The 13424-nt window shown below is 40.9% G+C and overlaps 1 protein-coding gene across 5 annotated transcripts in view; it reads left to right on the forward strand.

Annotated features, from left to right (window-relative positions):
- The first annotated feature begins 2584 nt into the window (after positions 1 to 2584).
- mapkap1 (MAPK associated protein 1) overlaps positions 2585 to 13424 on the forward strand; it is an 82058-nt gene continuing 71218 nt past the window's right edge. The window contains exons 1-3 of one of the 5 annotated variants that reach the window (XM_088416883.1): positions 3551 to 3847; positions 11336 to 11487; positions 11547 to 11635. In XM_088416883.1, coding sequence (XP_088273009.1) covers positions 11456 to 11487; positions 11547 to 11635 — 121 coding nt within the window. In that variant the 5' untranslated portion in view covers positions 3551 to 3847; positions 11336 to 11455. Of the gene's footprint in view, positions 2736 to 3549; positions 3848 to 11335; positions 11636 to 13424 lie in introns of those variants that run through there. The other 4 variants (XM_088416884.1, XM_088416880.1, XM_088416881.1 and 1 more) reach the window with 4 other exon arrangements.

Genomic DNA, 13424 nt, shown 5'->3' on the forward strand with positions numbered 1-13424 from the left:
GTTAAAGTCCATTTCTGCTGCTATTCTTCTGAAGATCTGAACCGAGAATCATATGCGAAGCACGTGGAAAAGCACGAGATACTTTCTGGTGAGCACGCAATAGTTTCTGTTGAGCACTCAATACTATCTGGTGAGCATGCGTTATTATCTGGTGAGCACGCATTATTATCTGGTGAGCATGCAACTGTTTCTGGTGAGCATGTGATACTATCAGGTGAGCGTGCGATACTGTCTGGTGAGCACGCGATATTATCTGGTGAGCACGAGAAATCTTTCACTTTTTTTTCCCCCATGTCCCTTTAAGGGGCTCCGTACATTTGACAGCTTGCAAGGTGTAGCTTAAAAATCAGATGACAAACTCAACGCCATTTTACCCTGGGGCTGATGGGGGGCTGCCAAATATGGCCAGCATCACCTCAAGTGAGAATGGAGTAGTGTAATTTTGTGTTACAGTGGGCCCTCGGTTTACGAATCCCATGTCTTACGTAGTTTTCATCTTACGATGTGGACCGCTGCGTTTTTTTTGTCCCCCTCTTACGCAAATACCTTTCATCTTACGAACCATCCAACATGCCGGTCAGTGTGTCCGCACTATTTTTTTCGCTTCGCTGCATCAATGTCAGAGAAATCTCTTAAAGAAGACTAGGACAAGCCTAGCTGCTAAGCAGCAAAAAGAGTAACTCAGACCAGCCAAGATGGACTTTTCTATGCCAGGCATAGGGAAAAAGCTTGGGCAAATGAACTCGTGGGTTTTCCAACGCTAATTCGACTGCCCAGCCGCTCCTCCTGGCTTTTATCGAGCAAAAGCATAGCAGATTAAAAGACACAACAAAAGAGCCAGCCGGGCGCCACCGACAGCTGGGCCAAGGTCCCGGCTCACACTTTCGTGCGTCAACAGCTCTATCTAAGGACAGGGTCAAAATGAACTAGGATTGCATAAAAGGATAACAATGAAATAAGCAAAAAGAAGCACATAATGATAACAACCTAATATATGATTCCCTTCACAATCAACAAAAACATATTTTCTCGCATGAAAACTTTTATCTGTTAGACAGGGCTTCTAAAATTGCAAGTGGCGGTTAAAGGAAGAAGTAAGAGGATGATGACAATAGAAATGAAGCAGGAGATAATAAATAAAAATACGAAGGAGGCGCACGCATAGTTAACCTTGCAAGTGAGTATGGCCATAACCACTCGACAATCTGTATGTACAATTCTCAAGAACAAGGAAGCTATTAAAGCAAGCAAGTCTTTGAAGGGCATGACTTTCCTTGCCAGGGGAAGGACCTCGGTCAACAACAAAATGGAGAGGCTTCTTCTATTATGGATTAAAGAGAAGGAAATCGCCAGTGATATGTTCTTGTTTAAAAAAGTTCTCGTTAAAACAAAAAAAGTCATTGTTTAAAAAAAGTTCTCATTTGAAAAAAGTTCTCCCCTCCGCCTCCACCCACCACCAGCTCAAGTCACGCCACCCCAAAAGTAAATATAATTTTTCCTTTGTATATTTATGTTTTTTAATTTAACTGTACAATAGATTATGTTACTGATTTTTAATATGTGTATAAAGTCGTGATGTTTTTACTTAAGGTTTTTGCATGCGTTGCACACATTCACATTCACAATTTATCTCAATTTTTGCCAATCTAGGTTTCCAAAATGGGTCTCATTTGTCAGCTAGCAAGGTATAGGTCATGAAACAGGAAAGAAGCACTGTAGAATAATGTTTATATTTATTTTAATAATCACGCAATAGCGAGAAAAGCATAGACAGCTGTCATGCAAACCTGTGGGAAACCATGCTATCTAGAGGCAATAAAGCGCACTTGCGGGCTTTTAAGATGGAATGGAAAGCAGGGAGTGTGCCGGCGAAGCCAACTTCAGCGTTGTCACGTACAGCCAGTTGCAGAGCATTTGCCCCAATTGGCCAACAATTTAATTGTATTTTGAAGGTGATCGATAGCGCTCGTTGGCGAGGTGTTACCCTAATTCACACTCTTGACAATCCGTGTGGCGGCTAGCTTGACCTTCTTTAAGAGTAGAGGCTGGCCTGATCACAGTCATTTTCTCTCCTTTAAATCTGGACACAGCCAATCAATCACACTTCACAGTCAAATATCCGTTTACCTGTCAGAATTATTACCATCAACACACATCTACTGCATGCCTTATGTTTAGTGTGGGGTGAGAGAAATACAGTAATCCAATATTGGCTTTTGTTTCAGATCTTTGCAGACACTTTTTTTTTGGGGGGGGAATCAAGTACTACTAGGATAATCATGCGGCAAAGCTTGTATATTCAGTCCGAAATAATGACAATGACGCAAACATAGATTGGCGCTATTTAATTAGAAGTCTAGCGTTGTTTACGGCCCAGCTGGTTTACTCCTGTTTTCATACGTTACCATTGAGGCACAACAACATTTCCGCAGAAATACAAAACGAATCCCTTCTGTTTAAAACAGATTTGCGGTAGACCCTCAATGGTAGTCCCTACCTGCACTTCAATCCGCATTTAAGACAGTGTATAGAGGGTTTAAACAGACGTCACATTGTGGGGAGTAACCCGGATGCGCCGCCATTATGGAGGGATTCGACAAACAGAGTGCAATGCCATCATGTGTATCTTGGACAGATTAAACAAAATTATCAACGTCGAGACAAAAAAAAAATCTTAGCAAAGCCTGTAACCGATGCGAAGACAATGAAGGACTCAGAACACAAGAGAAAGCCTGGTATGTGGAAAAATTACAGTCTATCGGCGGTGTCGATCCATGAGTTGGCTGACTCATCCTGGATAAACCGGCTATTCTTCCCACAATTACATATCCAGATAAAGTCAACTAGTTGTTTTTTTTTCACCGAGCCCATACACAGCCGAAGATCTTAAATCCTACAAAGGTTTGGAGGCTTACAACCAGATGGCGTGTGGATGGGTGAGAGATGCAACATTTTCAGAAGAATCAGAACAACAAAACTCATTTATGCAACATGTGGTAGCTTGATAATAATTATTAATAATTATGCCAATGTCACTTTTATTTATGTATTACCAAAGTCCATTACATTAAAATAAGCAAACAGTCTGAAAAACACCACAAGCAATTAACGTTTTTACAAGTTACTATTAAAACGTCATCATTGCATTACAAACTTCGTTAATTGTTGCTTGCAATCAATATTTTCTTAACTGAAAATAAACGAACAGGACAAATTCGGATGTTGTCCAGATTTTCTCCTCTCAGACCCTGGTGGAGCTTTGCCAACCACAGGCGTCTACTTTTCCTCCGATAATTTCTGGCATTCCTCTCCTTGATTTTTAATCACTTTTGGAAGCCTGTAATAGTCTAAATGTTTATCTCGGTCTGCCCGATTTGTGCAAGCCGAAATACGGCAATAATTGACCATTTTCCTAACATTATTGCAGATATATGTAATGCCCATGCAGTGTTATGGTAACGAGTACCTCCAAGATGGCGGCTTCGGGTTTATGACGCGACTGATGACGCGGATGAAAACCCTCTATTCAACTCCTTAATTTGGCAGCGTGAAATCAACTTCTGGATTGCGTTGATTGTTGCATGGGCGAAGAGCTCCGAATATTGAAATCAAACGCATGATATGTGCGTGTCAAGACAAACGAATTGTCGTTTCTATTTGCCTTTCGCGCATGCTCTCGGGGAGCTGGTGGCGCATGCGTGGAAGCAATCAGGCAGCTGGATCGGAGGGTAAGCTACAGCCATTGGTATTGGGTCGCATCTTTAGTTAAACGTCAGCGGTTCTTGGATGATACGTTCTGACTGTTCACAGTGTATTCCACCGTAACATTGACGTGCAATCAAAACAGGTAACTGTCATCATCTTATTTTACTTTAATATGAGTTTGTGCATTTATAGTCTCTGTATTTTGTCGGTAACTTTTTTTTATAGCATGGTAGCTTTTTAAATGACTAGTAGCCACACGTGAAATAGCAATCGGAAGAAACCTAACAAAAAACGGAAGGCGTAGCGGGATAAACCGCCCCTGTTGGTAGTATAATTTATTCCTCGTTGTTCAAATAATTTTAGGACTAAAGAATGACTTTAGTTGCGGAAGTGGGCAGTCAGTTGGTACCGATTGAGTATCTGTTGGTCCGTCGCTGTATGGCGTTATATTTGTGCCACAATTACGAGCGCGCATAAAAACATTTTGATCGCAGTAAATAAAATTGAGCGAGCGAAAACAGATTTTGAGTGCAGAATTTTTTTTTTTAAAAGATCTTTCTCGCTCAAAATTCCTTTTTGCTCGCTCGCTATAGCACGCTCTCGCTCAACATCTCGCTCTCGCTCGCGATACTCCCAGCTCTCTCGCTCAACATCTCGCTCGCGATACTCCTCCCTCCCTTGCTCAACATCGCGGTTGCCCAACATCGAGCTCTCTCTCTCGCTCAAATTGTCCTCTGAATGCGCTGAGTTATGCTCACATGTTACGTTTGTGCCACAAAACCAGCCAATCAGAGCTTGTAAAAGCACATTGATTGACAGGAGAAAAAAATAAGGCGGCTCCTGTTAGGAACGGCTCCCTACTAAGAGCCGGCTCCCGTTGTTCACTTCAAAGAGCTGGCTCTAAGAGCCCTTTCGTTCGCGAACGACACATCACTAGAGCGTATGGCTCGCAATGACTTTTTTGTAGGTTTCAAGGTCCTACATATGCCTACAAATTTTTGTAGCTCGAGGTCAAACGGGCCCTGATTGGGAGGCTTTTTTCCACTCATAAGGCCATTTTGGGTTCAATTACAACAACTTTTTTCGTTTTGGCGAGACATCTGACTGAGTTATCGTACAGGCCACGCCCATTATCGAAAAGTTGTAAAATTTGAGAACCTTCATGTTCAATGTCTCTATTATATTCTGACCGTTTTTCAGTTAGTTTACTCAAACTGACTTAGCACAGTACATGAAAGTTTAAAAAAAATGACATTTCTATCAACCTCTAGGCGGCGCTATAAGCTCTTTCAAAAATGTTTAAGCAGGAGTGTTAAAGCCATGAATCCAATGTATCTGTGAAGTTTAAGATTTTTTTAAGCTTGTACAGCAGAGTTATTAAGGTTTTTGTCACTTTTGGCAAAAAAAAAAAAAAAATTGAACACATATTTTGAAGGCCCACCCCTATCATATATGTCAGCTGATCTTCACCAAATTTTTCCCAGTTGTGCGCTTAAGTCTGATAATGCACCACAGGAAATTTAGATCGGGTCAAGCGTTAAGGAGAAAGAAGGAGCGGTTCGGGACCTGCAAATGTCCAAAAATGGACCAAAATTGCACACCCAAAAATTCATAACTCTTTTGCCGCATTCAGATGGAGCGCGAAGAGCGTACAGTTTTGTATTGTAGTCAATGGAGTTCGCGCGATGATGTGTCGAGCGATGACGCGTCGAGCGACGCGCAGCGCGTAATTACGCGTGGTGCGAGAAGTTAAAAAAATTGAACTTGTAGGTCTTGAGGTCCTACGTATGCCTAAAAAATTTCATTGGACTAGGTGAAATCGGCCATGACCCAGTAGAAGTGTTCGACTATAGGTGGCGCTAAAAATCAATTCTTTATAATTATGTATGAAAACACCAAAATACCAAATTATACAGCAGGCCGGACGCTTGTGCAAATTTTGGGGACTTTTCATGCATGTTTAGGCCCCCAAAATGCGATTCATTTCGGAGAGTAATAATAACTAGAGCTACAAGCAGCTCTAACGCGCCCTCGCAGACCTGAGCATGTTGAAGTTTGAACAGTTCGACATATGAACATTTTTGGGTTTAAATGAATATGTGCAGGCGAACTGTAAAAGTCATTGTTTTAGAAAAGGTCAAATTTCATTAGCATTTATTCAGTGGGTGCAACAAATTGGAATTGCAAGATCGGTAATTTTATTTTCTACCACAAGGGGATTCTAGCACTTTGATGGAATATATGTATGTTGATGTCTGTAGGAAATGACCTTCATTCAACATGTGAAGTCGTGACAAATTGAGATCATCTGGGTCAAACTAAATCAGCATTTACTGTTACGATAAATCGTCGTAAGGAGCACTGCTGTATAGGACACGGCTGTTATCAAAACATCGTAATATTTGGTGGAGGAAATTAGGCGTGTGTGAAGGCCTGTCTGGCTCCTTGACAGGCTCAACAGGGCACATATAAATGAAAGTGTAATTTCTTCCTGCCACCAGGTGGTGCCCGCACTACGAGGAAAAAAAGTGTGTTTCGCATTTAACTCCCATGAAATGAAATTTAGAGAAGATCATCTTGGTCCAATTACCGTATTTTACGCACTATAAGGCACCCCCAAAAGCCATTTTTTTTTTTTTTTTAAAGATGATGGTGAGCCTTATAATCCTGTGCACCTTATACGTATATAGAGCAAATCATGTGCTGACTTCATAAACTATAGTTTATGCCTAAAAAAATCCAGTTCAAACCAACCTGTCCGGAGGGTATTAAAGCCGACACGGCCCTGCGCGATTAACTTGATTTGCAGGCCCAACACGATTCCTTTTTTTTTTTTTTTTTTTTTTTTTTGAGGACTTAAAGAGTGTGTGGCCCCACATTCATGTTTGTCGTTTAAATTGCCCTGACTTTCTTTTATTCCTAACTTCTTTGTGCTCCATATCGTAATAGCGGGTCAAAATTATATATTACACGCCGAGGAAAAAATTAAAAAGACAGCGGCGCCAGCCTTCCCCTGCGCTTGGCTCCAAACTCATACCGTTGCATGTTTGGCATTTAAATTTCCCTGACTTTGATTGATTCCTAACTTCTTTGTGCTCCATATCGTAACAACGGGTCAAAAATATATAATGCAGCCGAGGAAAGAATTAAAAAGCCAGCGGCGCCAGCCTTCACCCGAGCTTGGCTTCAAACTCATACCGTTGCATGTTTGTCGTTTGAATTTCGCTGACTTTCGTTTATTTGTAACTTCTTTCTGCTCGATAACAAAATAGCTGGTCAAAAATATATAATGCATGCCGTGGGGAAAATCAAAAGAATTGCGGCGCAGCGTTCACATGTGCACGGCTTGATCTGAATCTATTATGCGCTCTGCAGCTCCTGATTAGTAGTTAAATAGCAATTACCAATGACACATTCTCTGTTTTATCTGATTTTTTTTCAAGCTTACATTGTATGAAAAAAGTTTATATTCTATTAACAAAGTTTGATAACTTTGCTGATTGTTTTTAATACATTCCCTTTAATAAAGCACCACCTAGTGGCTGCATAACGCAACTCTATATGGTGGATGCATAATGCAACCCTAGCCAGTACTATGGTTTCAACTCTATGTGCGCCTTATAATCCAGTGAGCCTTATCTATGGCGTTTTTTTTTTTTTAGAAACTGGGCCATTTATTGATAGTGCGCTTTATAATCCGGTGCGCCTTATAGTGTGGAAAATACGGTACATTAAGTTTTACCGGTGTGGACAGACATCGGACTTTGAGGCGGAGTAAAGTCCAGACCCAAATTTGTAAAAACATCAAACTTGAGATCCCTAATGTTCCCTGTCTCAATATTCTGACTAATTTTCAGTGAATTTACTGAAACCGGCATAGCACAGAACATGAAAATGTAAAAATCATTTTTTTTTTTTTGCCTGCCACCAGGTGTCGCTATTGGTAATTTGGAAATGCGTCATGTAGAAGATTTAGACCATCAGTTTAAATGATACCATCAATTTTTGGATATTTTAAAGCTTGTTCAGCTGAGTTATAAAGGTTTTTGTTCCTGTGGGCAAAGGAAACAATGTTTCATAATATGAAAGCCCGCCTCCTTCATATATTTCATGGGATCGTGATTATTTTTGGACCATTTGTGCCTCTAAGTCTGATTATGGTCTACGACAAATTGAAAGTTGATGGGGTCAACCGTATAAGAGAAGGCGGCAGCAGTGGAAGACTTATGCTGCGTTCAGATGGAGCGCGTCGTTTACGCTCTACGCGAGCCGTTTTGTCGCAAGGTCAAGATGAAGTTCACTTTTCACGCAACAGTATCACGCAAGGGGAGAGAAGTGAGCTTTCTGTGCACTTTACAGTGGATCCGGAAAGGAGAGCATTGCTGAGAACGTTCACTTTTCCAGGATATGGCAGAGCCAATATTTTCTCTGACAGCACCTTTATTATTCTTTTTTTACACTGTGTGTCCCTCGCTTCATGGCAATACTCGTCTGCCGAAAAAAAAAAGTTTCAATGTCGCAGTCAAGTGGCCAATACCGTGCTAAATACTAAATACTATCAGTGCTGCACTATCGTTAGCTTAGCACAGTAACTATGGTTCAACTGCTGTTAAAAAAAGGAAGCAAACACTGCACATACCAGTTGTCCCAATTTTTCCCTTCCGCCTTTCTCCAAGCCAGATGAGTACTCATGCTTGGCTCCGATTTGTATTGAAAGATCAGCTGGCCGTGTTGGATAGCTCCTGGTGACCGCAAAGCAGCCGCCATTTGTTCCTGCCCACTGGTTGAGATGTTTAACATTCCCGAAGCTGATTAGCTGACGCAACGCAACACGCGACAAAAGTTCAATTTTTTTAACTTCTCGCGTCGCGCGTAATTACGCGCCGCGCGTTGCTCCATCGCGTCGCTCGACGTGTCATCGCGCGAACTCCATTGACTACAATACCAAACCGTCCACTCTTTGCGCTCCATCTGTACGCGGCATTACAAATGGCCATAAATGCATCAAAATTGCAAATTCAAAAATCCGTAACTCTTTTTCTGTACGTCCTAGCGTATGGCTGTGTTTGATTGTTTTTTAGATCTTAGGGTCCTGCATGTGCCTACAAATTTTGGTAGCTGTCAGGCGAACCAACTGGGTTTGGCTGCAATCCTTCGACTATAATGACATTTTTTGCTCCCACTAGGTAGCGCTCGCAGTACAACAAAAAACTGGTTAGGTGTGTTTTACATTGGACTCCCATCAACTATATGAAATTTAGAAAGACCATCTGGGTCCATTTACAGAAACTTTTTCGTATTGGCCAGACATCGGAATTTGAGACGACGTACTGGCAAAAAGTATCTGCCAGTATCTGCAAAAAGTTGTAAAATTGGAGAACCTTCATGTTCCACGCCTCAGCGCTATTCTTGCCAATTTTCAGTTAAATTGCTCAAACAGGAATAGCGCAGTGCAAAAATTGAAATATTAAGATTTTTGTCACTGGTGGCAATGGAAATTTGAAATTTTGAAGAAAATTTTGAAGCCCCGCCCCCATCATACAGTATATGTTAGGCGATCTTCAAGAAATTTTGCCCACGTGTGCCCCTATTTCAGATAATGGAGCACGGCAAATGTGAAGTTGATCGGGTCAAGGGTTTCGGTACTGAAACATTTACAAAAACGGGCCGAATGTTCAATTCAACAGTTGATAACTCTGGTTCTGTACATCCTAATACATGGCGCTCTATAATGTTTTTGTAGGTCTTAAGGTCTTTCATATGCATAGAAAATTTCGTAGCTCTAGGTCAAACGGACTTGGCTGTCGTCTTAGGATCATCTGGGCTCAATTACAGCAAGTTTTGCTGATTTGGGCAAACTCTGACTTTGAGGTGGCATACAGACCACCCCCTTAATCACAAAGTCTGAAAATTTGAAAACCCATATTCTCTAAGTCTCCATGCCATTCGGACAAATGTACTTTTACTCTTACGGGCTTAGCACAATACATGGAAGTTTAAAAGATAACATTTTTGTCTGTTACTTTGTGGCGCTAGAATAAATTTGAAAATTTATCATGCAGATATGTTAAGGCTACAACTAGTAAATTTTTTGTAATGTTTCAGATTTTGAAGCTTGCGCATCGGAGTTAAGGTTTATGTAGCTCATGGCGAAGGAAATTTGACACACATAATTTAAAGCCCCGCCCCCATCATATATGTTGGCCGATCTTTGCGAAATTTTGCTCAGTTGTGGGCCTATGCCTGATATCAGAGCATGACAAATTTGAAGTCGTAATGCTCAACCGTTTAGGAGATATTAAGAGGGATTTGGTACCTGCAAACATCTATAAGCGGTCCAAAAATGCACGTCAAATAATTCATCACTCTGGTTCTGTACATCTTAGGATATGACGTTCTATAACTTTTTTGTTGGTCTTGAGGTCCTATATATGCCTAAAAAAAAACTTCATAGCTCTAGGTGACCCTGGGCCATGACCCAGGAGAAGTGTGGCGCTATAAACACCAAGGCACCAAATTTTACAGCAGGCCTGATGAGTGTGCAAATTTGGGTGACTTTTCGTGCATGTTTTGGAACTCAAAAATGTGATTCATTTCGGAGAATAATAATAATAAAAATAATAATCAACATCTGGAGAAGAACAATAGGGACCTCGCAGCGGTCGCTGCTTGGGCCCTAATAATCCGGAGAAGAACAATAGGGGCCTCGCAGCATTCGCTGCTCGGGCCCTAATGATAATGATAATCTGGAGAAAAACAAGATGGCTCTTGCGATGGAAGCTGCTCGGGCCCTAATAATAATCCGGAGAAAAACAAGAGGGCTCTCGCAGCGGTAGCTGCTCGGGCCCTAAAAAACATAAAATAAACCGCACTGGACTATAAACCACAAGGGCTCAAAATATGAGGAAAAAGTCGCGTCTTATAGTCTGAAAAATGCAGTAATTTTTCTATTCATTTGTGTAGCAGTAAAAACAAGACCCACACAATTGAACATTGATTAAAAACTATTCATTTGTGTGGCAGCAAAAATAGACCCACACAATTGAACATTGATTAAAAAGAGCAGTTTCAATAATGGTGTTGTAAAGGGGTAAGTGGCACAGAAAAGGGGGTGCAGACGGCAGCTCCCTCAAACTAGACGTTGATGAAGTTTTGACTCGAGGTGCCTCCCCCCGCCTTTAATTCATTTTACATTTCTAGCCTTGGTTTCCTATTTTTTTGGTCCTTGCCAATAGTTTTCTGTGCATTTTGTTTTCTCTTCGCCAACCTTCAACCCTAGTAATATGTCATCTGCAGGCAGATTCACAAATTTACAACAAAAACAACAGCAACAACAAAAAACAGCAAGACTAACCAACGATGTCACATGATAAGAACCAGGAAATAATTATAATCACACCTGTTGGAGAAAATGTAAATACTAATGTGTTTTGAACTGTCTAAAATAGGCCAGTTCCCATCAAACAGTATTTGTTCTTTTTAGAAAAGAGAAAAAGGACATATGCTGCAGAAATTGAGATAGTGAGCTTAACTGGAATTCACTTTTTAACACCTACCATATTTAAGGGAACTTGTGACATTGACTTGTGGTAGAGTGAGGAAGAAAAAAATAATTTAATTTCTGTCTCAGTTTTCACACAGGGGAAAATGGCTTTTTTGGATAATCCAGGGATTATTCTGGCCCACATCAGACAGTCGCACGTGACCAGTGATGATACAGGGATGTGTGAAATGGTGCTAATTGACCAGGATGTGGAACTGGAGAAATGCCATCTCACTCAGGTACCTGGCAGCAGCTATGAGTCTGCAATGTTAAGTTCCTTAAATGAGTGGTTTGGCAGCATGACAGACAGTCACAAGTGTGACCTATCCCAGTCTATGGACATCACCTCCAGCTGGGACTTTGGCATCCGCCGACGCTCCAACACAGGTAGGTTGAGGGTCCCCTGAATAGGAGGACAGGATTTTTGTCAGGCCTTCCTTATACCGATAAAGTGCTCAATTATTCTTGCAACCCAGCCCCCTATCCCCTAAAGGGTTAGGGTTAGTATATATATAAATGTTATATAAATATTATTATTGATATAAATGTCAATATAAATATAAATGATGATCAAATAATTGTTTATCTTTAAAAAAAATGTATAACTATATACATTATATAGTTGTATAATGATGTAACCTTTTTAGCATTAAAAAACAGAATGTCAACATTTAACAAATGTTAACTTTACTTTTTACAGGCTTTATACAGGTTACAGGTTATTCTGAAACCGTAAGTAAAATAACAGCATCAGAGTGCCTGAAATAAAAAATGTCAATGCTAGTTTCAACTAGAAACCAACTGAGAACTGACAACTTGAACGGCACGATGGAAGACTGGTTTGCCACATCTGCCACACAGTTAAGAGGTTCTGGGTTCAATTCCAGCTTGCCCCGGCCTTCCTCTATGGAGTTTGCGTGTTCTTCCCGTGCTCGCGAATGTTAACTTTACTTTTTACAGGCTTTATACAGGTTACAGGTCATTCTGAAACAGAGTTTTCTCCGGCTACTCCAGTCTCCTCCCACATTCCAAAAACAAGCATGGGTCAAATTTTCCTTAGGTGTGATTGATAGTGTGAATAGTTGTTTGTCTCTGTGTGCTCTGCTATTGACTGGCAACCAGTCCAGGGTGTCCAGTCAGATGGGATAGGCACGAGCAAGTCAGCGACCCTGAGCGGGTAAAGCAAATGGATGGAAGAACCATTTGACACACAAAAAATTTAATCAATAAATAATATCCATCCATCCATTTTCTAGAGCTGCTTATCCTCACAGGGTCGCAGGCTTGCTGGCGCCTATCTCAGCTGGCTTCGGGCAACAGGCGGGGGACAACCTGAACTGTTTGCCAGCCAATTGCAGGGCACACAGAGACGAACAACCATTCATGCACCCAATCTCACCTAAGGACAATTTAGTATGTCCAATTCACCTGTCATGCATGTTTTTGGGGAGTGGGAGGAAGCCCGAGTGCCCGGAGAGAACCCACACGGGCTCAGGGAGAACATGCAAACTCCACACAGGAACGCCGGAGACAAGGTGGATTTGAATCGGGACCTTTGAACTGTGAGGCGGACGTGCTATGAATAATAATTTATGTAAATTAATTAATTATCAATTCGTAAATTAATAATTAAAGTACAGTTGGACCATTAACACTGAAGCGTCATTGTTTTAAAAAATTGAAGCTAAAGAAAACTGTATAAAACATTGTGCTGATTGTTTTCATAATCACAATCATTCATGGGAAAATGTAAATGTAAATCAGCAATTTAAAAACGTTTGTAACTCCCACAACTTTGGCAATGAGAGTACCAGGTGGTGCCATGAATGTGCAATTACACTTACACAAAGCAAAGTTGCAACAACACTCAACTAACCTGATAATCTTTGACTCCCATGGAAGGCTCCGATGTGAACAACACTTCGTTGTTTTAAAATCACATTCCCATTTCATTTTATGAAATGAAGTTTAAACTGTCAATTCAGGGTGCTGAAAAACATCAAAATGAAGCTACGACTAATGTTCTTTCTTTTCAATTGATGTTCTTTTTTCTCGATTCATTTTTTTCAGCTGATTATTTATTTTTTAATGACTTGATTTTTATTATGACCAATCGCTAGGTGGTTGACTGGGCGACACATTGAGCACCCCTGCTCTAGGAGATACTTTGATATAC

The sequence above is a fragment of the Hippichthys cyanospilos genome, chromosome 6, assembly GCF_059441005.1.
Source record: "Hippichthys cyanospilos isolate Australia breed blue-spotted pipefish chromosome 6, RoL_Hcya_1.0, whole genome shotgun sequence".
In the NCBI taxonomy this organism is placed as follows: Eukaryota; Metazoa; Chordata; class Actinopteri; order Syngnathiformes; family Syngnathidae; genus Hippichthys; species Hippichthys cyanospilos.